This window comes from Larimichthys crocea, chromosome XIV, assembly GCF_000972845.2.
Source record: "Larimichthys crocea isolate SSNF chromosome XIV, L_crocea_2.0, whole genome shotgun sequence".
Classification (NCBI taxonomy): domain Eukaryota; kingdom Metazoa; phylum Chordata; class Actinopteri; family Sciaenidae; genus Larimichthys; species Larimichthys crocea.
Window position 1 is genome coordinate 1,369,110 of NC_040024.1, and position 25,338 is coordinate 1,394,447.

The 25,338-nt window shown below is 41.0% G+C and overlaps 3 protein-coding genes across 6 annotated transcripts; 2 read left to right on the forward strand and 1 right to left on the reverse strand.

Annotated features, from left to right (window-relative positions):
- Positions 1-1,696: 1,696 nt before the first annotated feature.
- rela (v-rel avian reticuloendotheliosis viral oncogene homolog A) lies at positions 1,697-15,072 on the forward strand. Of its 2 annotated transcripts, none has more exons than XM_027288016.1 (11): positions 1,697-1,877; positions 3,764-3,799; positions 4,055-4,200; positions 6,039-6,184; positions 8,150-8,241; positions 9,661-9,795; positions 10,453-10,557; positions 12,460-12,675; positions 12,786-12,866; positions 12,970-13,053; positions 13,199-15,072. In XM_027288016.1, exons 1-11 carry the CDS (start codon positions 1,871-1,873, stop codon positions 14,020-14,022), a joined length of 1,872 nt encoding a protein of 623 aa, XP_027143817.1. In that variant the 5' UTR covers positions 1,697-1,870; the 3' UTR covers positions 14,023-15,072. The 2 variants fall into 2 exon arrangements, with proteins under 2 accessions (XP_027143817.1, XP_019126229.2); XM_019270684.2 differs by having other exon boundaries at positions 1,698-1,877; positions 13,196-15,072.
- Positions 15,073-15,078: 6 nt separating this feature from the next.
- On the reverse strand, positions 15,079-17,851 carry cxivh11orf68 (chromosome XIV C11orf68 homolog). 3 transcript variants are annotated; one of them, XM_027288018.1, is made up of 2 exons: positions 17,760-17,851; positions 15,079-16,338 (listed from the first exon to the last, which is right to left on the reverse strand). In XM_027288018.1, the coding sequence occupies exon 2, from the start codon at positions 16,292-16,294 to the stop codon at positions 15,551-15,553; it is 744 nt and encodes a 247-aa protein (XP_027143819.1). In that variant the 5' UTR covers positions 16,295-16,338; positions 17,760-17,851; the 3' UTR covers positions 15,079-15,550. The 3 variants fall into 3 exon arrangements, with proteins under 3 accessions (XP_027143819.1, XP_010730032.1, XP_019126230.1); XM_010731730.3 differs by lacking the exon at positions 17,760-17,851 and adding an exon at positions 16,821-16,971; XM_019270685.2 differs by lacking the exon at positions 17,760-17,851 and adding an exon at positions 16,423-16,800.
- drap1 (DR1-associated protein 1 (negative cofactor 2 alpha)) lies at positions 17,221-25,107 on the forward strand. Its single transcript, XM_019268039.2, has 7 exons — positions 17,221-17,460; positions 18,086-18,158; positions 18,495-18,588; positions 18,857-18,982; positions 20,862-20,952; positions 21,321-21,409; positions 23,845-25,107. The coding sequence occupies exons 1-7, from the start codon at positions 17,419-17,421 to the stop codon at positions 24,020-24,022; spliced, it is 693 nt and encodes a 230-aa protein (XP_019123584.1). The 5' UTR covers positions 17,221-17,418; the 3' UTR covers positions 24,023-25,107.
- The last annotated feature ends 231 nt before the right edge of the window (positions 25,108-25,338 follow it).

A 25,338-nucleotide genomic window follows, 5' to 3' on the forward strand; every position in this document is an offset into this window, starting at 1 on the left:
AGATAGCTATTGCAACAAGATGCAACAAGAAGACCAACGCACAATGAGGGGAGACCCTGATTTATTCACCAACAGCGCCCTCCTCTGGTCAGAATATGTCAGAATGTGAATTTTATTTTTAATAAAAAAAAAAAAATCTGATTTCAGCTTATTCAGTTAAACAAATAAAACAAGATAATAAGAATTAATAAAATATGTAGGTGCCGTACATGTTATGGTGACTACTGATCTTTGACCACAAGCAGAAAGGAAATTTGTACACCTCAAGTTTCCGTTCTAGGTCAGTGTGATTGCTTGTTTTAAGAGAATAAGACACATAAAAACACTTTACAGCTGTGTGTTTACAGCAGAATTATCTTGTAGTGGAGATCAGAGATCCAGTCTCAGACTCTCTTCCAGGTTATGACTAAAGCCAGAAGTTATGTTATTGCCTCTCCCACTCACAACTTATTTTTCTGTTCCTTTCAAGTGCGTCATTTGGGTATTTCCGCACTGTTTGAGTGGGTGATGGCAAGTTGCACTGCAGGCAAAAGGCGAACGGGTGCAGCCCCGTCAAGCTGGACGGAGGAAAACACCGGAAACAAACGACATTTCTTCAAAATAATAGCATGGTGTAGCTGTGAAGGTATAGGTCTACAGTAGTGTATGAGACAATTAGTGTTTCATAACTAATTAATTAAAGAATACATACATATTTAACTATAACTAATATAAATGATCGTAATTATGTATTAAGTAGTGTAGAAGTGGATTTATTTACACTATAAAACATGGTTACAATTATTTTTACAACCCCAGAACGTCCAATAGTAGGCCCAACCTAAAATGAGCCTGTGAAATATTCCCTCAAATGACCAAAAGAAACAAAAGAAAGGAAATAATAAATACTGGAAACCATCTCACAGATGTTTCGAAGAAATAAAAAGCTTTTTAAAAAAAAGATAGAAAAAAAATGATTATCATCTTTAGCATTGTCATTTCCTGTCCTTGTCTCTCTAATTGCACTGAATTAAAACACAAAGCATGAGCCACAGCGGTGTAAGGTAAACAGTTGAACAGACGTTTTCTGAAAGGTATGATTCAGTAGCTTTTAAACATCCGCCAGATTAAGTCATTCGGTTCAGTTCTCGAGTTAGTCACTTTGCTAAAGTACTTTAATATGAAAATGTCAAGTTCTAATTACCGTGTTAAGGGAACTGCTGATATTTTAAACATGGCATCCAGTGATAGTGGTAGTTTCTGTTTGCCTCACCCTCTTCTTCTATGATGGATGCAAATAACGCCTCATTTAGAAGCAGTGTTTAATTTGTCCATTATGGGCTACTGTAGAAACATGATGGTTTAAGATGGTGGACTCTGCAGAAGAGGACCTGCAGCGTCTGTAGATATAAATATTGTGAAACCAGAGCCTCATAAATCTGACACACCGGACCTTAAATGTAGATGAGTAGTACATTTTTGATGTTGTGATGTAATAATTTGATTGTGACATCACTGAAACAAAAAAAAAAATCATAAATCAAAAATTCAAAACAGCTTAATGTAATTTAAAAACGGTATATATAGAGTGTATTCTGATGAATTATTTACTGTTTCAAACAGATAAACAAATGAACGGAAACAACAGTGTCGGTGCAGATGTTGTCCTCGCGCGTTGCTGCTCGCGCCGGAAGTGGTGCAGTGTGCTCGCGTGCAGCTTCACAGCTGTGGGTGGGGCGAAGGAGGCGACAGAGCAGCTCTGTCAAGAAGTTTTTTTTAGGACTCCACACTGTCGTGTTTGCACCGTCTTTTAGCTAGAAAAAAACACAAACAAACTCCGGGCAAACGGCGGTGTTAGACGGAGAAGCGTGAGCCGGACTCGGACACAGCCATGGCGGGTAAGTGGAGCCGGGGGTTAAGGTTTGCTCCGCGTTAAGAGACTGGAGGTGAAACCGTACAGGGAGTTGTTGTGCGCGCAGGGGAAAGCCCCCGCTACCATTGGGCTCTGCGCTTACAGGAGGAGTCTGGCTGTTGTCGGATAGTAAGTTAACGCGCAGTAGGGAGTTTGACTTTGTGCTTTTTGTTTGGTGAAAGTCTGACGTTACGTCGCTCGTAGTGAGTGTCGCAAACTCACCTGGCGTGCCTGAACCAAACAGCGTCGAGCTGCCAAGAGGCCTCATGGGCTCTCACTGACGTGACTCAAAACTGCGCTGACAAATCTGCCAATTTATCACTCAGCTGACTATTTACGGAAACAGGCGGCAGTAAACAACAACTTAAAAGCTCGTCTGTCATTGTAAGCAGTGTCTAATGACTTCGGCTAACATGTAACTAAGCGAGGAGCGTTCATTTTTAATTAAACCTCCATCCTGTTGTAATTGGCTCCTCGCCGCTCATAACCGCCCACCACAGTTTTAGTGAACGGAAATTATAGAAATGACACACCATTATCTTCACTCAAGCTGTGGCCAGATACGGGCTGTTTATTGGGAAGTGTGTATGTATTGTAAGTGTGCCCAACCTAAACACGCACTGTATTAACACACACGTTTTAACATAGAGGAGGTGATTGATGATCTAACATAAACCACATCATAAAAAGTCGGCAGTGTGTGTGTGTGTGTGTGTGTGTGTCAGGGTGATTGAAGTGACTCTCACATGTAGCCTCAGCTGTGTACTGGTGTCTTCTGAAGGCCTAATTGTAGTGATGTGGTAGGTATTTACTTTCACTTTCACAACATCATCCCCATTTCACAGACAGAGATGTCTTTCATAAATAATCAATCAAGTGCAAGTGGCCTTCATGCCTCATCTCTATATAATCCATGTGAATCTTGCATCATAGGGCCGATTGCTGAAGCTGTTTCTTTTGGGCAGAAGTTAAAAGTCTGACATGGACACATTTCCACATGCTATTAGTTTGGTTTGAGGATACAAAGCAGGCATGTCCCGACTTGGAAAACATCCGCCTTGTCTTCAAATTGTCCTACTGGCTGATGGGTGCAGCTCAGCCCACCTGATCTCGTGTCACACCTCCCTTTTTATTTTATTTTTTTCTCTCGGTGAATCCCAACAACTCATTTACAGAGAATACCTGAAACCAGAGCGCTGGCTGCTCTTCACTCCCAACAGAAGGCTTTCTCTCTACAATGCGAGTAATCTGACGCCAATATTACACCCTGCCTGTCATTGTTTGCTCAATTCTCCATTTCTTCTTCTTCTTTTTTTTCCCTCCCTTGGTAGGCAGTTTACAACGAGCGATTATATTTAGCTGGGAAGCCCTTGTGTCTCAGCATCCCTTGACCTCTTTGGACACTGCGCCATCTTAGTAGATTTCCACCCTGACCACGCCACAAATGACAAACTCTTACTAAACCACAAGAATGTGCTGAAGGCAGCGTTTGGTTTTTGTGTCATTCCAGGCTGCCACTGTGTGTGCTGCGCAGGGCTGCTGCTACCTTCAGTGTGTAAAAATATAGGGACACCTTGCCAGAGGCCTCCACGCCTGGGGAGCACAAAAATCGAACTGTGGGTGGGAGTATGGGGGTTAGATGTGTCACTTCCTGCATACCGGTGAACTTTTATGCATCAATTAAATGATAGACATGGAGAAAATGAGCTATGAGGTATTTGCCAACAGAAAAACACACAAAAAAGTCTCCGTAACCATGGCACAACGTCTTGTGAACTTGTGATTTTATTCATTTGTAGATGCATATCCATTAATCCCTTTAAGATTAACAAGTGATTGAAATGTCTATATCTTGTTTCCTGTCCACCACAGATGTGTACGGATGGAGCATGACCACACTGAACCCAGGTAAGAAACTGCTCTGTCTGGGTAAATCAGTGCTCATATTGACCGACATGAGTAAACATTTCAGCATCCTGTGTTCTTATGATCAATGACAAAGCATTTTTTTGTGTTGACACTCTGACTCAGTGACGGTGTTACACAATCCGGATACTGTGTGTTTTTTTTGTGTTTTTTTTTTTTTTGTATTTGAGGCCCATTCATCTTCTTCTTTTTCTTCTTCTTCTTCTTCTTCTTCTTCCGCCTCCACCCGTCCAACAGTCCAAACAGCAAACCCCTTCATAGAGATCATCGAGCAGCCGAAGCAGAGGGGCATGAGGTTCAGGTATAAATGTGAGGGACGTTCAGCCGGCAGCATCCCCGGAGAGAAGAGCAACGACACCACCAAGACCCACCCAGCCATCAAGGTGAGCAGGGTGCAGCTCACTGAGCATGACCCATAAATGTAGCTACGATGACACATATTGGTCTCTTTGCTTGTGCTTTAAAGCCAGTGTTCCAAAGGTCACCTCTCCACTCCATGCTTGATTTAAGGTTCACAGTATGAGGTGTTGGACAGTTAGTCCTAAAGCAAATCATTTCAGTACTTCACTGTGCGCTCTGGGAAAGTTTTCTATTAGTTTTTTAAAGTTTTCTGACATTTGTTAAACAAAGTGATCAATCTGTTTGTGAGAAAACAACTAGTAATCAGTAATATGAAATAGTTACAGCCCTACTAAAGTCCCAAAGTGCTTCATAACAAAAACAATCAGCAAGTAACTGAAACGACAAATTACAATTAAATAAAACCTGGAAAAGAATTGATTAAATAACAAAATAAAAGAGCAAAAATCAAACCACAATTGTTTGTTTTTTAATAAATAAGGTCAAAATATATTATATATTTCTACAGAGTGACTCTTTTCTGGGTCTCTTTGTTTTCTGTGATAGTAAATTTTGTGTCGTTTGGACAAAACAAGACACTGGAAGACATTTTTCACTCTTTGCTGACATTTTAAAGACAAAAAGTGATCATAAAAATCATCAGTAGATTAATTGATTGTGAAAATAATCATTAGTTGCAAGCCTATAAATAATCTTTACTCATGCTTTTCCACTGTGTTCAAAATGTGGCCTAAGTATGGAACCAAACTACTATTTCCAGGGTCATGAATATTCAGAATTTTTAAAAGATAATGCAAAAATAAATTCACAGTCAGTCAGATCAATGTACAATATGAGAAGATGTACAAAATACAATGTAAAGCCATAGTTTGACATCTGGCCAAATACACATATTTTCTCGATAAGATTATGACCACTCCCGTGTCTGTACGTTACATGTGCAGCTGGAATCAGCAGCTGCTTAGCTTAGCATGAAGACTAGAAACAGGGGGGAACTGCCAGCCTGGCTCTGTCTTAAGGTAAAGAAATCCACCTTCCAGCTCACTAACATGTTATATCTTGAGATATAACTTGTTGATTAGTGAACTTCAGAGTTGCTGGTAGGTGGATTTTCCTTCTTAGCACAGAGTCAAGTGTCTAGTGGTTTCCCTCTGTTTCCAGCAGTTATGCTTAGCTCAGCATTCACTCTCGGCAAGTAACTATTCTTTGGAAGGGTTTTTTTTTTTTTCTGAAGAAGCAACAATCAGCACCTCTCTGATGCTCATTTGAGTGAAACCAGACTGTTAAAAACCTCACTGAAGTCATTTCCTGTATCTATGTCACATAGGTTTAGTCAACAGGTCTCGAGAATGTTGACTGTGAATTGAGTGAAAAGTGAAGGTGAGCACAGATTATGACAGGTTCTTTCGCCTCACAGTCACTGAAGCAAACATTTGACTCATTTTTCACCAACCACACGTGAACACATCTGAATATTCTGCCACTAAAATGGCATTTTTCAAACTTTGTTCGAGACCTGTCTCAGTCTCCACAAAACAATCCCGTAAGATCTGCCAGCAAATTTCTCTTCTCTCTGTCGGTGCTCATAAATCGATGATCTCTAACAACTGAACTAAACAGGTGAAACAGGAAGTGTATACCATTTCTTATCAATGCTGCAATCTTTCAGCATTCTTTCTCTAAATCTACTAGCTAATCAACATACAAATAGCTTTGTTATTCTAAGTGTAATGAGCTGTTGTGTGCTACTAATGTGGACTTAGCAGAGCTTGCTTTCCTTTGGAGCAGTGGGGTGCCCTGAAGCATCCACCCTCAAAATCACCTCATGGAATCATTAAAGTACGACGTATTCCTCCGACAGGTGCACAACTACACCGGTCCACTGCGCGTCCGCATCTCACTGGTGACGAAGAACTCCCCGCACAAGCCGCACCCCCACGAACTGGTCGGGAAAGACTGCAAACATGGCTACTACGAGGCCGACCTGCAGGAGAGGAGAATACACAGGTAGGTGTGCGTGCGACATTAATGCAGAATTTCCACCAGTTTTCTCGAATATGTATGAGCGTAGTCATGTCAGCGTTTCAAAAATGCCGCGGGGTGAACTGCTGCCCCTTGCAAAACAAGGTGGCGTTTGTTAGAGATTGACCTAGATAAGATGTGTTTACTGTCGCCTTGGTAAAACTAGTTGGCGGATAGTTGGGTTTGGAGATGAGTAAAATATTAACAGCATAAAGTACCTAACAACAGGTCGAGTCTGCCTCTGCTCTCTTTCCTGTGTGACAACCAAAAACTGGCACTGATTTAGAAAAGAGTCATTGAAGCCCTTAAGGTTTTGAGGAATGAACTGATGACATGCTTTTAATTACGTAATATTTGAACCCAGTATTACGTAATAAACCAAACTAACAGAGGGAACTATGTCTATCTTTATCACCACTGTGACGAAATTCAAATATACAGTGTCTACTTCCTGCTGCTGCCAGTGTTGTGGTACACACTGAGTAAGTGTACTGATTTATATTAGTCATTAGTCATTTGTTTTTCACATTGAAAGATAGGCACTGCATTAATTAAAGCATTGCATTACAATGTGAGCTGTAAACGGCTGCTTGACACCAAACCAGAGTTACAATACAGCTGTGTGGTAGTTCATCTCCAGGTCTAGGCAGACAGGAGTCTACATGACAAAGACATCATAGTAAATATAGTCAAATAATGTGACGAAGGCAAGAGAAGAAATTATTTCCACAAAACATAACTTCTTATTCTTATGCTCTCATCATAGTTTTATATGTTCCACATAAAACTAATGAAAACTGAGAGCAGAAAAATGCTTATTATATTATATAATTTTATATATTTATCTATTTATTTATTTATTTATTTATTATTTATTTTATATATATATATAGCCTAACGATTAAGTGATATTACACGTGAAGGTGTGTGTTACTGTCATTATTGGCACGACAGCGATGCCAGTAATGACAGTAAAGCACGCCTCACATCGTTTCATGTAATTTCTAGCACGCCTACCTTCAGAGGTCAAAAAAAGGTCACACAAACACCCTCCTTCTCACATTTTAATAAATGATTTGCCATAATAGTCGAAAGTCAAATAAAGGTCAGCACGATAGCATCAGCAAACTCTATTTCCGCTACATAAATCACATTTGTTCAACTTTTTCTGTTTGAGTCTATATTGTTTCCCCTAGTCTTTTCCCAGCAGTAGGTCTATGCCCCGCTAAGAGAAGATAGCATTTTGGTGAAGCCAGTTCTAGCTGAAATTTTCACCAAGGCCGTAACAGCCAAAATGTGTAATCAAAGTGTCTGGTCTAAGATTGTAGAAATAAATGAGAGTTTGGATCATCATAGATGGAAGGATCTAGATCAACACAGGCAGATTTGAATGAATACAGCCAGAAGAAAGGCTGTTAACAGACAGGAGCCAACACAGAACACCCAGTACTTCTAATACAAGTTTGGAAATTCTCTGAAGAAAACAGTAGCAGAAATCACAGATTTTATCTTCAAACTCGTCAGTTAAGAAAAGATAAAAGTTTAAAATACTCATCTTAAGAAGAGTTTAAATAATTAAGCTTTATTATATAGCTTTATGTCTAACATATCTTCATCTACCGGGAGTGCAGTTGAAGTCTAGTATTTTTCTTCCACTCCAGTCTTAAACTGTCTGCTTTATTATCTTTAAATGTGGATTTTATGGCAGCAACAGACTGAGGCTGCAGTTAATGGAGCGAATACTCACAGCATGTGTAAACTGTAAATTGGGTGTTTGGCCACTGTGTGTGTGTGTGTGTGTGTGTGTGTGTGTGTGTGTGTGTGTTTGTATTTCTCCTGTCATAAAAATTCATAATATCAAATACTACAGCTACTGCAAATGAGAAAGTTCATGCATGCTTCAGCGGTTTCTGTCTTTTAGTTTCGGTCTTACACTGTATTTGCTTTCAGTTTTCAGAACCTGGGCATACAGTGTGTTAAGAAGAAGGATGTGAATGAGGCCATCACTTGTAGGCTGCAGACCAATAACAACCCCTTCAACAGTAAGTGCTTCAAATGAAATGTACAACACGAGGCAGATGTTAAATCTGTCACTGTGTGGAGAGAGGGATTCTAAATGTTCCAAAGTTTTGTTCAAGTAGAAGTTTGACTCCGTATGACGACTGTGATGCTGTGCTGACTGTGCTCAATACTGTTACGAAACAGCTTATGCATCATAAAGAATATGCCATGGTTCTATTCATGGATTTTAGCTCAAAGAGGAAGCATATTCTCCCGAAAAGGAAACATGGAGTTCTCTGGATCATAGACTTTCTTCCTGCCGCCCACAGAGGGTCTGTGCTCTTTCCCCAGACTCTCTGTGAGGCATCCTGTCTGCCCCTTCAAATGTGGGGTCGCATTATCAGGATAGAAATGAATGTGGCAAAGAGAGCAGAGTTAATTATCTGCATAAAACAGAGCCAGTCTCACTTGAAGACTTAAAAAAACTTCAGTACACTTCTGGACTCCCAGGTGAGCTGCTCTGAAAGTATATTTTTTAGACGTGATCACAGCAACTTTATCTTTGTCGGAAACTCGGTGGCCTCAGCGTTAGTCAGCAGATTTTAGAACTAGTTTAAAAATTGTTGAGTGTTTTAAACTTTTCACCTTCCTGCCTGATACGCTCCCCTAAACTGTAGATCTGAGACTAAACTCTTTAGGATTGCGTCAATAGCAAGCAAGTTAGTCGGCAAACCACAAAAGCCCTTGAGTCAACTTTTCACAGAAAGGACGAGGAACAAGGCAGGAGGCAGGAAGCGCCCCATATTCTCTTCAAGCAGTTGGAGCCTTTGAGCTCCAGGAGGCGCTCTACAGTCCCTCTATGTGACTAAAAATGTATTTAAGAAGTCCTTCATCCCAAGTGCCATCAATATTCTCGACTCTACAATGTGACTGATGATATTTAAGCCACAGACACCGACATGAACGGTATAATGTGACCTTGCGTATGTGTTTGCTTTACCAACTGCTTGTTTTTTTTGTGTTTGATGAGCTGAAGACAGATTTCCACCCCGGAGGTTGTCACGATGGCAGAATTTTAAAAGGCAAAGAAGGAAAAACAATCCTCGGAACATAAAATTGGATAATTTTCTTCTATTTACCAATTAACAACCTGAACACTGTGATGAGAAAATAATAATAATAAGGTCAATGATATTGGCAATATTGATAATGGTATTTTCTTTTGCTTAACAGAAAAGTAGCAGCAGTGAGCACTAAACACAAAATGGAGATAAAGCCAAACAAATCATTGAAAGTACACAGTCACAACAACAGCAATAGGAAGTGCAATTAGTTGCCTTCACCTCTGGCTGATATTTAAGCACTGATAGCGTTCATAAGACAGGATGCAGTGCTCTACTAGACTGGTGCATTGCCTTGATTGTGCACTCCACCCTTTCCCTGCTGTGTCTTGGCTGCAGTTCCCGAGGCGAAGGTGTGGGAGGAGGAGTTTGACCTGAATTCAGTTCGGCTTTGCTTCCAGGCCTCCATCACTCTGCCTACAGGGGAGCTGTTTCCTATGGAGCCCGTGGTATCGCAGCCCATCTATGACAACCGTGAGTTAGCAACAAATACACACACACACACACACACGTACATATGCAGTTTATTATAGTTCAGTTTAATGTAGGTCTGCTGATGGGGAGTATTAAGCTGTCCCCAGGACTTTTTGGCAGTGTAAGCTGATAAACCTTTATTGGATTTAAATCAAATAACAATGTGTGTGTAGGCTCCCTGTAGACACACGATTTATACATTATAAAGTTCACACTCCAGCATGTGCATCTCCTGCAACCTTTAATTCACTGACTTCAAAACACTCTTTGTTCCTCTTTGCATTAGAACTTTTTTGGTCAGCCTGAAGGTATTTACAAGAACTGGCCTGAATAGTCACTTTCATTGTCTAAATAGGTTTGCAGCACTATGTGTAAATATGGTCCCCATTTTTGTTTCACTTTCAATTTTACTGTCATACTTTTGAATAAATAAGAGCGGCGTTATCAAAAAGCATGAATAAATAACAGCTTCTTGTGCATTGACCTGAAAAAATAAATAACACAGAGGGAAGAATTGAATTGTTTGGCTGCCTAAGCTGTGTAGTATTGACTTGTCAGTCACGGCCCAAATTCCTCTGCATGTAAAAGGCGTCTGGTGTTAATCTGCAGCCTTGGTGTTGTATTTGTTTGCACATAATTACCTTTTGTGTCTTACAGGCGCCCCAAACACAGCTGAGCTGAAGATCTGCCGCGTCAACCGCAACTCTGGAAGCTGCAAAGGAGGGGATGAAATCTTTCTGCTCTGTGACAAAGTGCAAAAAGGTAAATCATGCCTGTACAGTACATGCATAGAAACACACTGCAACGCTCTGCTTTCACATTTAATGTTCCATAAATAACAGAAGTGATGAAGCAGATGCAAAGCTTGACATACATCTAGAGCAGCAAAGGTGTAAACTTTTCACACCCACAAGATAACAGCATTACACTGACAGCACACCCACTCTTTGTGAACGGTGGAGCCAGATATAGACCCCAGGCTCTCGTAATGAAGTGTACTACATGCGATGATGCGATTATCTAACTGAACGTTCACTCTGGGTTTCTGTGTTCCTTCAGTGGAGATGATGAAACAGCCTCATGAGTTACAGTAACACATTCACAGTCAGTTTCTGTTGATATCTTCACATGACATTGGTTTAAGTACACACAAAACTGCCCAGTCTTTTTTTACCTGAAGCGACCCTTGCCTTAAGGCCACAGAGGAAAGAATTCCATATCCTAATACAACTTACACATGCTGCTAACAAGACAACGTTGATGTTTGAAGGTTAGCAAATGCTGATTTCAAATTCAAGCCACAGTTAATACAGTATTTGTCTGGACATACAATGTGTAGGTAAATGCAAACTTCATTTTAAAGTGACACTACATCAGTTCTGAAACAAATGGATTCTTTAAATTCTAAGCATTAAAACACACCCTTTCTCACTTGAACACACACTCTGCTACAGCCTTACTGAAGCTTAAAGAAGCTAATATTAGTGAAATTTATACGCATATCTGTGTAAGGAGGGAAGTCTGAATTTTAACGCATCACAAAGTTACTATTAATGGAAGGGTGTATTAGTTCTTACAATATTTTAATTTTGTGGTACTCAGTTTTAGTTTTATTGTGCAGTAATTGTCCTTTTTGTTAATTCTAATAATTTTCTTTTAATAAATTATGGATCAAATGACTACATTTAATTCTCCACAGAGAATTATCACCCAACCAGCAGCTTCATGCAGCCTTTTAGCCCCCTTTAGCTCATTGTTTTGGTTTCTATCCGCAGCATGTAGCTCCTTTCAGGGGAAAAAGCTATAAAAACCAACTGAGCCAACAGCAGATAACGTTAGCAGCGTCTGCGTCTGATGTATAACAGCCGTTTGGTAACATGTTCACGTAACTTATTTTGAATCTAAAAAACCTAGATAACCAACCATGCATACAACCAGTGTGAAATGGTATTTTTGGCCACCATTTTTGCATGTGAGGTTTCGTTGCCTGTCATGGTGTCGGCTGTGTTACGCAATGCAGAGCAGTCATGTTATCTCTACGTGTGACTTTCTTCCCTTATATGGACGTTTACTTCTTATTTTTCCTATTTTCTAATAAAATAATAACACGACTAACCACTGTGTGTCTGTGCATGCTACATCCTTATACCGCATGTGGCGCTTTGTTAATCTTTTAAAAGGTTAAATGTGGACTTTTGATACAGCAAAAGTCCACATTAAAGTCAAAAACATTCAGCCTCCCTGAGCCTTGTGATCTGACTTTTTATCTCTTGTGTTTTATTTGTTGGCACAATCTCTTCCTAATTAACATTCCAAATTAAACAAAAAAAATTTTTTTAATAAAAATAAGTTGTAGAGGGTTTAACTGTTGGTCGTGATTCTCCTGCAGGAGAATGTCATATAGCTAGTTCAACGACAACAAGGGCCATCACATTTTTACTTTTAACATTTCTAACTCTTTTACTTGAAGTTGAAGACAGCTGAGGCTCATTACTAGGATTGCAAATCACAAGTAAAAATGATGCAACACTCAACAGTTTTAACAAGAAACAGTTGAATTTGTATTGGAGCCGGAGTGGAAAATACCTCTGAATCATCTGATGTTGATTCCTTTGCTCAGCTCTATTAACTTAACATTTCCCATTTCCCGTTCCTCCTCCGCAGAGGACATTGAGGTGCGTTTCTTCCAGGACTCCTGGGAGGGTAAGGGCACCTTCTCCCAGGCTGATGTCCACAGACAGGTGGCCATCGTGTTCCGCACGCCACCGTACCGTGACACTAACCTCTCCGAGCCCATTAGAGTGAAGATGCAGCTCCGTCGGCCCTCTGATCGCGAGGTCAGTGAGCCGATGGACTTCCAGTACCTGCCTGCTGAACCAGGTAAAACAATCCTGACGATATTTAACATTTATTAAAGTACCCAAGAGATGAATTTGTTCATTTTCTAACTGTTTTTTTGTTGTTGTTTTTTTTAACTATGACCCCTGTAGATGAATACAGGCTGAGTGATAAGAGGAAGCGTACAGGGGACATGTTCGTTAGCCTGAAGCTGGGGCCCATGCTGTCTAGTGGTACATTAAAGCTTCTTTTTTTCTCTCTCTCTCTGTTGTTAATAAAGATTTGTCTTTATATTAATTTATCAATGTAATGTAATCACATCTTTTGGATTTTCAGTGTCCATTCCACAAGACAGACGACACATAAGCACGGCAAGGAGAACGGTTACAGCCAAGCCTCCGTCAATGAACGCACAAGCTGGTAAGTCTGAAAAGAATCCCCATGTGTAGCATGAATAAATGTAATAAGTGATTTTAAACTGATGATTTGTGGGTAATTTCCTGCACAAGGACTTCCAGCAGTTGACGTCAAATGGCTTGTGGTTTGTGTTGTGTGTCTACAGCAGCTGTGGTGCCCCCTGGTGCCAGTGGAGCGAAACCCCAGCCCTCCTACTCATACAATCAGCCAGGCCAGCTTTTCTCAGTGCAGACAAAGGTGGAGGCCTCCCCTATCTCTGCGAGCCAAACATGGAGGAACATGGATAGCTTGAGCCTGGGCAACCAGCCCAAAGCCACTCCAGTGTCCAGTTTCACTATGGGCACCACCACCTCTACCACCATTTCCACTGTCAGCCAGGAACTCTCAACTGTCAACCTGTCAGACCTTCATGAATTCTTCCCCACCATGTCCTTGGGCATGGTCCAGGAGCCAGCAGCATCTCAGGGAAGCACGGCCTCCTCGCAGATCAGCAGCTCCTTCCCCCTCCAGGGCTCTCAGTTCCGGGTGGACCCACCGGTCGATGATGATATCCCAGAGTTCCCTAGCTTTTCTGAAGTCCAAGCTCCCAGCACACTGGAAAACCTAAACATGGATGACTTTGTGGACCTTCTGAACCCCACCCTCATGAGCGAGAGCGGAAACGGCTTGGTTCAAGCCTCATGCCAACAAGCTGCCAATTCCTCCTCCTCTACCGCTGTCCAGAACAGTGGGGCATGCCAGAACTCTTCTGACCCCGCAAGTAACCCAGGAAGCACCTGGATGAATTACCCCAACAGCATCGTCAACTTGCTCCAGAATCCAGAGGGCATGATGGATATGGCGCCCAACAACAACCACCAGCCCCACGTGCTGGATGACTTGGATGAGCTGATGTCAGCTGACGAGGATCGTCTTATTTCTATTCTTCACAGCGGAAACCAAGCTAGGTTTGTGTCAGGACACCCAACTTAAGGTTTGTCCGTATGACGTCATTACGGACATATTTGCAACGACCACTTTTGTCTGCTCCTTTAGCCTTCAAAACTAACAACTCCTTTGTTGTCAGGGAAGACAAAAAAGGAAACAAGGTGGATATGAAGGGCTGTAAGAGACAGAATGTAGCACCCCCTGCGGACAGGAAAGAGACTCTGGTATTCAATTAGAGGGGTTTTCCAGGCCTTATATAAAGTTTGTCTGACAGTTGATAAACCACAGGACTGGACATAATCCCATTGCCCTTGTTAGCATCAATCATTAACATTTTCCACCACTGTGTCAGCCAGATTTGAGATTATCGGGTTATCAACCAACAAACATGTGGTCCATAAAGACACATCAGGTGCTGAAGGCATCTGTTTAAATGTTTCTCTGTTGAACATGTTAAGCATGTTTTTGTACTGTCATTTTGACAGTGGTCAGTGATTATCGCTGTCTTTAAGTCAAACTCCTAAGTCAGGTCTGCCTTTTTATTTTAAACAAAGCAGGTATCGTTGTCAATAATTAAATTAGCGGTAAGGCTATGCAAACGGTGCCTGTTGTCCCTTTAATTAAATATCCCCGTGTTTTATTACTTTGAATAGAATGTTTGTTTGAAATGTTTTCTGAAGGTCAGCAGTAACTGTAAGAACTCTTCTTTATACAGGTGCCTTTGTTGAGACGCAACAAAATGTTGTACTGTTTTGAACCATATGAAGGTCTACATGTAAATAATCAAACAAGCAACATTACTTAACGTTAAGTACATGCTCATAGCAGAGAAGCTGTATCAGATTTGATTTGTGTCTGGCGATACCATTTCCTCTGGTGTCTCTACAGTTATTTTTATGAATTATGGCTTAAGTTTGACTTGACTGTCCAGACCTGTAGGTCAACTTTCTATACTCTAGTAAAACGTGCTTTGGAGATGAAATTATGCTGTTTTATACTAGTACGATATACCGTATGCCTATTTTTCTCTGTAATGATTCAGTCTGTCAAAATTCAACAACACTTTTCTTGGCAATAAAAAACACAACATATTAAGATGGTCTTCAAAAGTAGACTTTATTTGGCAGCTCTGTTGTCTCCATTCAGTACAAACCAAATAATAATAAAGCCAAACAAATGAGACAAATGTGATTTATAAAAAAAAAGAAATTCTTCATTGGATGCAAAGTTTCCTCTGAGCACATGCACACAAATCAAGGATTTCTTGAGCCACCTGTCGGTCAGGTAAGTGTTAGCGTGTTAAACAGATCCTCGAGAATACAAAAACATATGACTTATGAATACGATATATTCAATACAGAAAAAAAAAACGTGACAATTCAGGTCACTCTGAATGTATTACAGCATGAGAAGACGAGAACAAAATGAGATTGTGCTTTTTTTTTTTTGCCAAAGGAAGAACTTGAGATCAAAATTCAAAACGACTTCAGTCTGTCAGTAAGTTGTGCTGCGCGATCCAGCCGTCACCAAGTGCCTCTTCATTTACCCGTCCTGCCAAACCGTCGTCCTGGGCTTATGTTACTTCAAGATTGGTGACTTTGTTGATGATGTGTGAACGCCTGGGTACGCACTCCAGGTCGAATTTGCTCTCGTATATGGTTGGACAAATCTTCCAGCGGTTGTTTCTGTAGATTCCAAGGTATGTGTACACATCTGGTTTGTAGGACAGAGGGCATTTGACCCCTGTGGCACGGATGATGGAGTCCAGCCTTATAACCTCACTCTCGTCAGTGAAGTTCTGGTTATAGGCACAAATGACCTGCTTGGCCTCTCCCTTTGGATTATGGGGACTGACTTTAACAAGGGAGATCTTGCCATCCAGAGCTGCTCTGGCCACGCACTCCCAGGCATGGTCCAACTTGAAACCAGAGTCCAAGTGCATCAACCACTTGCCAGTAAGCACTCCATGGTTCAGGGCCAGCTCCTTCACTGTCTGGAAGCTGGCAGGCCGGCCACAGGCCAAAAGTTTCTCCCAGCTTTCCTGGAGACCCGTGACGTCCCCGGTGCTGGGGTAGTGGTTCATGCCCAGCACCGCGATCCACCCCACAGGGCTGACACCACCTTCCTCATCACCGAATCTGTACACTTGTGAGGGCCTGTTGCTCTCCAGCCAGCCTTCAAACTCAGACCTGGGAGTTCTTCTCGAGTCAAACACGATCCAGGGGTCCATGTCTGCAGCCATGGCCTCCGCAGCATAGGTCTCTGCAGCAAAGGGGGTCTCCACCTCGCCATCTACGGGGCCCTCTTCTTCCTCCATAATGCAGTCCGAGCGAGGCTAATAAACAAGTCCTGGAGCTTGTTCTGTTGAAAAGAGGAAATGTGTGATTTAATATTCATATTCAAACCTGAGCTGTAGCCTGCGTGTTAGCTTTAAATAGTCCCTACCTCAGCTGGACAGCGTGCGGATGTTTACTGACGCAGCTAGCCTCCTGCTACATTAGCAACACTTGCTTAATAATTAACGTTTGTCTCCCACAAAAATAAGTTGCTGTAATTTTTTTTACGTGTGTGTCGTTTACCGTAACAGTTACCATACATTTAAGCACATATACTCAGCTACGCGTCGAAAGCTTTGTGTCGCTTGGCTCTTGTGTTATTGTAGCTAGCCGTCACTAGCTAGCCATTTTACCAGTCGCCCATGTTCGTCTCGACAAACTCAGACACATTATCTAGTTAACAGGCAGCTGTTTGTCACAACTCACGTCCGAACATACGTATATTGCGTCTGCTCGATAGGAATTATCGCAAACAAACCGTGGACGTCAATGCTGAAGTTAACCTACCTGCAGATGTTGAAGTTTGTTGCGCGGTGTTGTTCCGCTCGGCGCAGCCAGCAGCCCCCGCACGGCCCCCCGGTATCAGAGAGCCACACGCTTTATCTCACACTTTAACTATGTTGCTGCTGAGTGACGCACCGCGAATATAACTTGTTCTTTCGACGAATGCGGCACACAAATAAAGTATTGAACATGTATTGTTAAAACAAAAAGTTGTTTATTTAAAACGTACTGAATTTAATTACGTTCCCAACTGCTCATAAATGCCATTAACCCAGTTTGCTCGATTCAACTCATTTGTTGTTGTTTTTGTATACTTGCATTATTACCAAAAAAACAAATAATAATAACGTCCTGTAAACATTATATTACTGTACAAGTTGTGGCGCGTCGTTATGTTTGAGCCGACGGCGCTGTGACCCTGCGGAACCCGAGCTGACCCTGCCAGGCAACAGAGTGACGACGACGTGCTAACGAGTTAGCCGGTTAGCCACCGCTATCTAGTGTGTGCGCGGTGGAAGGGTTGATTTATGTATGATATAGAGTGATACTCCAGGATATACTGTGTTTTATTTTTAGGTTAGCCACCCAGGTCAGTTTAATTATGCCCAGCAAAAAGAAGAAATACAACGCCAGGTTCCCTCCGGTAAGTTTAAACTTCGCTGAACCGGTGTGAGGAGCGACTGGTGTTAGCACACTGTGTGACGGAAAGCTAACTTCTGGAGCTACCTTGAATGGGACTCGGCCTGTTTTGTTTGCCGAGGAGCTAACTAGCTAACAAGCAAACCCAGGCCATTTATCACTCCAATGTAAATTACACTAGCACCATTAACAGTTACACGAATGTGTTTGGTGTCATTGAATTCGCTCACTTACTTTGTAGCCCAGTGTTTGTTCGTGTGTGTTTTAAGGCTGCGTAAGTTAGCTCGCGAGTCCATCACTTACCGTTGTTTTTAGCACGAGAAGCTAAGTGAAACTGAACCTATGCAAATATGAGCAAAAGTGTTGCTTGTAGGTGCAAATTTAACAAACTTTGGAGACATTTCCAGCGCAAACTCTGCGATCAACACGTCTGTAAGGAATGGCTTTAAACGTGCATCATGTTATCATGATCCAGACCATTTAAACATGTGTTTGATTAAAGGTTTCATGGTTTTCATATCAAGAAAGCTATATTGAAGTGTATTTCTATTTTTTTTTTTTTTTTTTTTTTTTTTAAAGCTGTATTGGGTCACACATTTACTAATTGTACTCACCTTTTCTCGTTGCAGGCAAGGATTAAGAAGATTATGCAGACAGACGAAGAAATAGGCAAAGTTGCTGCAGCAGTACCTGTTATTATTTGTATCCTCCCTATTTAATGTATGCACTGTGCACGTTTGCAGGTTTTGATCATATTTACTGAATACTTTATGCTTAAAGTGGTTGTAGACTTGACTTTCTGCAGCTTTTGGACTCTTCTGTTGCTGCTCAAAAGATATTTGAATAAGTTACTTTAAGTTTTTGGAACTTTTTTCTTTTTTTTAAGACTATCGTGTCAATGTAAAAGTTATGTCTGTTTCATTTATTGTAACGATTGTGTCCCAAGCAGAATGTTTTTTTTTTTTAAATCTCTGAATCTGTTTTAGTGAAATAGTTAGCGGACTCATAATTCATAATTTTCCTTAACGGAGACTTCAGCGAGAGCGCTGGAGCTTTTTTTGGAATCGTTGCTTACAAAGGCTTGTCACGTCACGCAGTCAAGGAATGCAAAGACAATGACAACATCGCATCTGTGAGTTTCTGTTTGTGTGAGTTTTGATAAAGAACCTGTTCTAAGCTGCACTGTGCTTTGAGAGTTAACCTCTGCTCAGTTCATTCACACTGACATACCGCAGACATTAATGTAGACACTAACTGGTTTGATAGTATTTCAGGCCGTAAGTGACAATCTATGATCCCTGTTTATCTCTTTGTCTATTTAACATGAAGCTGTCTTTTTACTCAACCCACAAAGTCTGCGAAGAACATACTCATTTAAAGGTCTGTGTTTGTGTTCACAGAAAGCAGTGTATTGAGCTGGAGCAACAGTTTGATTTCTTAAAAGACCTGGTGGCAACGGTGCCCGACATGCAGGGCGAGGGGGAAGAGAACCACACCGAGGGGGGAGGAGAAAAGGTCCCGCGCAGGTATATCTCTCTCACACACACTCACTTGTTTACTTTGACAGTTTTGGGGACTTTACATAGACTTGTTGAGTCACAGCATCTTTGAATACAATGCCAGAGTCCCTGCGGTAGATTTCCATCCTGTGTGACGGAAAGCTAACTTCTTTAGGTAGCTTGAATGGGATTCGTCCTGTTTTATTCCCCTGAGGGCTAACTAGCAAACGCAAGCCATTTATCACTAAAATGTTAATTACACTAGCATCATTAACAATTAAATGAACATCTTTGAAAAGGTCCCACACAGGTAGATATCTCTCACATACTTACTTCTTTACTTAGGTCAATTTCTGGACTTTATATAGACTTGCATTTATTTCCTGGGGCCTTACCTTAATCGCTGACCTAAAAAATCAGCTTTTCCCCAGTTGGAGTGTTTGGTCCCTGATTGAATAAGCCGTCCCCAGTTAACTGATCTTTTGTCTGAAATGTGTCCCCGAAAGGATAGCTAAGTCACACACACACACACACACACACACACACACACACACATACACATCAAAATGTTTGTATAGCATCATGACTGCCAAGAAATGAAACAGTCAACACTTCAAAGCTGACATGCCACACCATCAGACTCACATCAACAAGGTCCTATTTCACACACACAGCTAGTCCAGGATGATCTGATGCGTGTCACTGTATCATGCATCATGCAGCTAAGTTTAACTCATTAATCTTATTTAACACATGGTTAGTCAGTTTATCATTCAGTCTTATCTACCCACAAGGTAACGTGGAAGAAACGAATCACTCATCATGAATATGACATCACTCTTTATATGGACAGGAGAAGGGTTACCTTTGCCATTTCCAGGAACAGCTACTAGTGTGAATTGAAATTGACTAAAGCGATACGTTAGTCATCCTCACAGTGTTACCTAAACACCATTTCCATTTAGTTTTGTGATTCCAAATTAATTAGGAAAAAAACACAAGAGGGGGCACATTCTTAGAGCTCCGCAGAGCGAGAACTAATTATTGGAGATTGTAGAGAAGAAAACAAAGTATTGACTGTCAAGTCAAACACTGCAGCTGCAGCTAAATCGAAGCAGAGAGCCTGGCAAGAGAATTACACATAAATTAAACAAGTTAAAAGACTTTTCATGAAAGAGTGTGGCTGATTCCATTGTGATTTAATTTAAAGTGGTCGTGCGCTCTTAATATTTAGACAAGTTGCCTCAGCTGCAGGGATGAGGCATGCAGAGTCACGGCATCTTTGAATATCAATGGCTGGAAGTAATTTCCAGCAGTCACATTATTCCCTACATCAAAGTTGTCACCGTTTATCTGAATGAATCATGGGGGGTAACAGTCCCTGCAGATTTATGCTTCACAATCACAGCCTAATCTGTAATTAGTTTCAGAAGCTATTAAAGTATGGCTGGCTATGAAGCTTAAAAACAAAATTTCATCGTTTTTTCAACATCTGTCAATGAGTGTTTGTGCATTCTCACTATTTTAGGTGTAAAACTGAGTCTTTGTCCTGTGCTGTTGTTCAAAAGGGTCCTAAGGGTCATTTAAAACTCAACATGCCCTAAAAAGCTAATCACCATGCAATACATCTGTTTAATAACTGTAATCGTTACTATTATGTTTTCTACAATGAATGGAGCAACAACAGATTGAGGGGGGTTGCATTTGTGAATGAATAGCGAAATCATTTTTCATGGCAAAATGAGGTGTGTGATCAGTTGTTTGCTTTCAGATAAAACTCCAAACTGATCGAGGAACTTGTGCAGAGTCTTGCAGCATGATGACTCAAAGCTCTTTAAAGATTACTCTCCCTGAAAGCTGAAACAGTGAGTATTTCACACAACGTCTTGTTCTGTCTCCTCTCCAGGGGTCGAAAACCAGGATCTGGCCGTAAGAATGGAGGGGCTGGCACCAAAGGCAAGGACAAGAAGTTGTCTGGCACGGAGTCGGAACAAGAGGTGCGAGTCAATTTTGCCTGCGGAGGCTAATTGCTATTGATTGTTTTATGGAGTTCTGTTTGTGCCTCCTTCCTGAGCACACAATGGGACGTTTTGAGTGCAGGGAAAAAAATTTTCTCAGCAAGTGAATAATATTATGAAGAGAAATTCTTTTCACGCAAAGTATAATTTCAGAAAACAAACATCTATTTGCGTGTTTGATGTTAACCACATAATTGAGGTAAAGAGGGCAAATGAGTAAATCTGCAAATACATTTATTAAGACAATATAGTTAATTCTTTGCACCATAATCATTTTCTACAGAATCTAATTCACGTATAAATCAGTATAATTTCAGTGATTTTAACTGGTGTGTTTGTTGAAACAGGACGACTCTGAAGACAGCGAGACCGACGGAGACGAGGAGGACGGCTCTCAGTCAAGCACAAATCTGCAGGCTGCATCCAGGTTCCACAGGTATGATACAGAGAGAGTGTTTATCCAGACTGTGTTTCATATCATTTATATATATCTCATATATCATTATATATTCTGTGTATGTATGTGTATATATATATATATATATATCTATATATATATATTATGATATGTATATGTATATGTATATATGCTATATATATATTATATATATTATATATATATATATATATATATATATATATATGTATGTATATGTGTGTGTGTAACTTTATTTTTATTTTCATAATAACATCAGAACAGTTTTTATTTCATTCTAAATGATTTTATTTCAGAATATATCATCAAGTTTTTCCCAGTGACACTTTGTTTCCTAATATCACTTTTTTCGTGACCCAGCTTTCAGCCAATCACGTGCCTCCTGCCTCAAACAAACCCCATTGAGATCACCAAATGTAGCCAGTTAGATGTTGGTCACAAAATGAACGGTGCTGTAAGAAAGTCATTCGCTGCTGCAGTTAAATACCGGGCACAGTGGCATTACAAAATAAAACCAGCCTTGAAAAATGGCATTTAGAAATAGAAAAAATAACTTATCAACATGTATTTATTTGTATGGTTTTGGCCTCATGGCCTTCTAGAATTACCTAAAAGAGAAAGAAAACATTTCATTCATAGTGTGTCAAACACTGACTGAGCTGCCTTTCTGTTGTGGAGATTCTTTTTTACGTCAGATCAGTTTAAAATCCCCTTTTCCCCTCGTGGTGCAGGGTGAAAGAGTTTAAACAAAAACCTTCGTACGACCGCAGCAGTAATCAGACCAGCTGTCTCGCCTGTGATATTTTCAACTTTCAGGCGTGCCAACAGCGCGCCCACAACGGTCCGTCACGGGTTCGGCCTGTGTGAAAATAGAAAACTCTTCTTTCTTTCAAACATTTTCCCAACTCGCTGTTGCTTTCTCTTGTTCAGGTGCCAAAGATTGTGCACACATTTGACTCTTGACTAAAAGGTCCCGCCGTGTCAGAGTAAAGCCAAAGGCAACATTTACATGAAAGTCACCATCACATCCAGGATTGTTTCATATTCCATGTCTGATAACAGCCAGTTTGCTTTCACACTGCTTGTTCCTGAACACCTCTAAATGTGCCTCAAGGCTGCAGTCATACTTGAATATACATCATTTATATCAAATGTACTTATTGACCACTTATGAGGTGAACCATTTGACAGTAATCTCTTTCCAGAATTAAAGTGAGACATGTAAGTTTGGCTGAACAGCAATCACAGTGGCCACAAGTGACATTTACAACATACTGATAAATGCTAAAACATGATGCAACAGTAGCACAAGAGCTCGAGTCATTAAGTCGGCAAATGCACCATGTATTTTGAATTAAGGAAGTTTTATCTCTTACCATTTCCACTTTTCATTTGAGAGAGAGAAAAACAATGTTATTTCTGCTCTCAGAATGTAGCAGCAAATCATAACAGATGTCTGTGAAGTCATTTGGTTTTAAATGTGGCCACTGGAAGTCCACTGTTCCTTTTTTATCACTTTAAAAATGTGTGCCACCATCTGAAATACAGAAGTCTGCTGCTTCTCCACTCTAGAATGCCGTGTCCCTGTTCCACACTACTTTCCCATCATTCTTTGCTTGATATCACAACTCGCCTCCCTCCATTTCTAACTTCAGTCTCATTGCCTCCAATCAACTGGGAGAGGGACTTTATTACTACCTGAATCTAACGTTAAGTGTAGCCATGCCAACATTCTCTATGAAGACAATGAACAGACTCTAGCAGCGTCTATCTGGCAAATTATTCTTATTACTCTGCCTTAGTTTAGATCAATGACGGTATAAAGAATGGACATCATATTTGTCTCCGCCATGTTAGCTGTCCTGCCTCTTCGGCCTGCCAGATAATCTAAAAGTCGGCAAAGACGTGGATCTTTGTCAAACCTAAGGCAGGACAAATGACGTCTGGGTGCTCAGACAAGCCTACTCTAACAGCACCGACCTGTCAATCAAAGTGGCCATGCTCTTAATTCTGCATAACTTTAAGCCTTAATATAATGTGAACAGGTGAGTTGTATATAAATTCACCCTCAGTACAGTTGTCACGAACGGGGAAATTAGCTACAGAGACCAAAACTGTTTTTTGTACCAGGCTGTAAACATGTTTATTTCTGCTGTGAAGTTGGACATTTGAACATGGGGACTTATGGAGACTGACTTACTTCTGGAGCCAGCCTCAAGTGGACATTTAAGAAACTGCAGTTTTTGGCACTTCTGCATTGGCTTCCCTTCACAGTCACAGAGATTATTGCTTGGTTTCCGAGGCACTGATTGGCTTATCGTTAGCACATCAGATACATTTTCTTTTTCAACCCGACAGTGCAGTTTGACGCACATTGTGTCATTTCCCGTTTGTATAAAATTATTAAATATGTGTGTCTGTCCCCCCCCTCGCAGCTCAAACGCACCCCCGCAGTACATGCACATGGGCAACATGGTCTCGATGGGCAGCATGGCTCCAGCACAGCCCCAGGCCTTCGCCCCGCACCCCTCCATGATAACCGTGGCACCGCCTCCCCCAGCCCCCGCGCCGCACAAAAACGAGGATGACGACGATGAAGACTATGACTCTTAGCTCCCCCTTCCCTCCCTTTCCACACACTCACACACGCACACAGTCTTTCAAACATAATTTTTTCGATTTTCTTAATTTTGTTCTTGCGGCGGGCGCTCTGAGCAGAGGAGGGAAAGACTCTTCACCGCAGCCCACAGACAGAAACGCCTTCAGCAGCCGGCTGTAGGAGACACCGCCGCAGGAGACTGAAGCCTGGTTGTAAATTATGTGTTTTAATTTTCTTTTCTTTCTTTCTTTCTTTTTTTTTTTTTTTTTTTTAAAAAAGGGTTTATTTTATTGTAGAGAATCCAACGAGGATGTTTTTTAACCAGTCAGTCGTTCTATTTTGACTATTAAAAAATGGCAGTCGTCACTGTTTTTTTTTTTTTTTTTTTTTTTTTTTGCCATGAGCCCCCCGCAGGCAGGATAGGTGTGGTTTGTGTTGCCTTGTAGCTTATTTTCTTTTGGCACTTTCCTTTTCTTCCTCAATCCTCTGTAGTGGACATAATGAAGTGAACACATCAGTCACTTAAACCCTCAGGTCGGCTGAAATTCTTCAAGCGGTAGTTAAAAAGTCTTATTAGAGCCTCTGATGCTCACGCGAAAGGCAGCTAGTCGAGGTGAGCTTGGGGGGGCGACAGTCCGTGACGTATCTGGAAGGAGATCAGCACTTGTCGAAGGGAAGAGGTCACCGTCTCACCCATGAAGTGTTCTATTACTATGTTATCGATCGGCTATGAAATGCTGCTGTTAAGATGCGAGCCCGACTTCCCGGCTTTGTCACAACTTGCTCGTCTGTCCAATTGTCAGGCTGTAACATAAACAAGGAAGCAGGTGTATTTTTACTATAGGTTAGCCAGCCACAGCTTATTTTGAATTAGTTTCTATTTTTAATTCCCGTTTTTATCAAAAGAACTGTTAGACCTCCACGACTACAGCCCCTGAAGTCAACCATATCAGCAGCTTAATGATATTCATCATATTCTGTTTGTTGTTTTGGAGGCTGTCAGAGGTCAGCTCCTCTGGCTGTTGGACCTCGTAAATTATTTTATACGACCATCAAACCCCCCATCAGAAGTATACTGTGACACTTGGACCATAACTTTGTTTTTAAAGTCTCCTTTGTCCTCTCTTATTTCTATTCTGGCCACCACCTCCAACTTTTTGATTAACTTTCCTTTTTATCTTTGACATTTTTTTCCCCTCTTTTAGCCTCTTTTTAAATGTATCCATTGAAAGCAAAGATGGGGCTCCCATTTATGTGTCAGTCTCAGTATGAAATGTTTCTGAATAGACAGTTGAAGTTGACACTGTATTGTAAACTTTTAACATTCTTT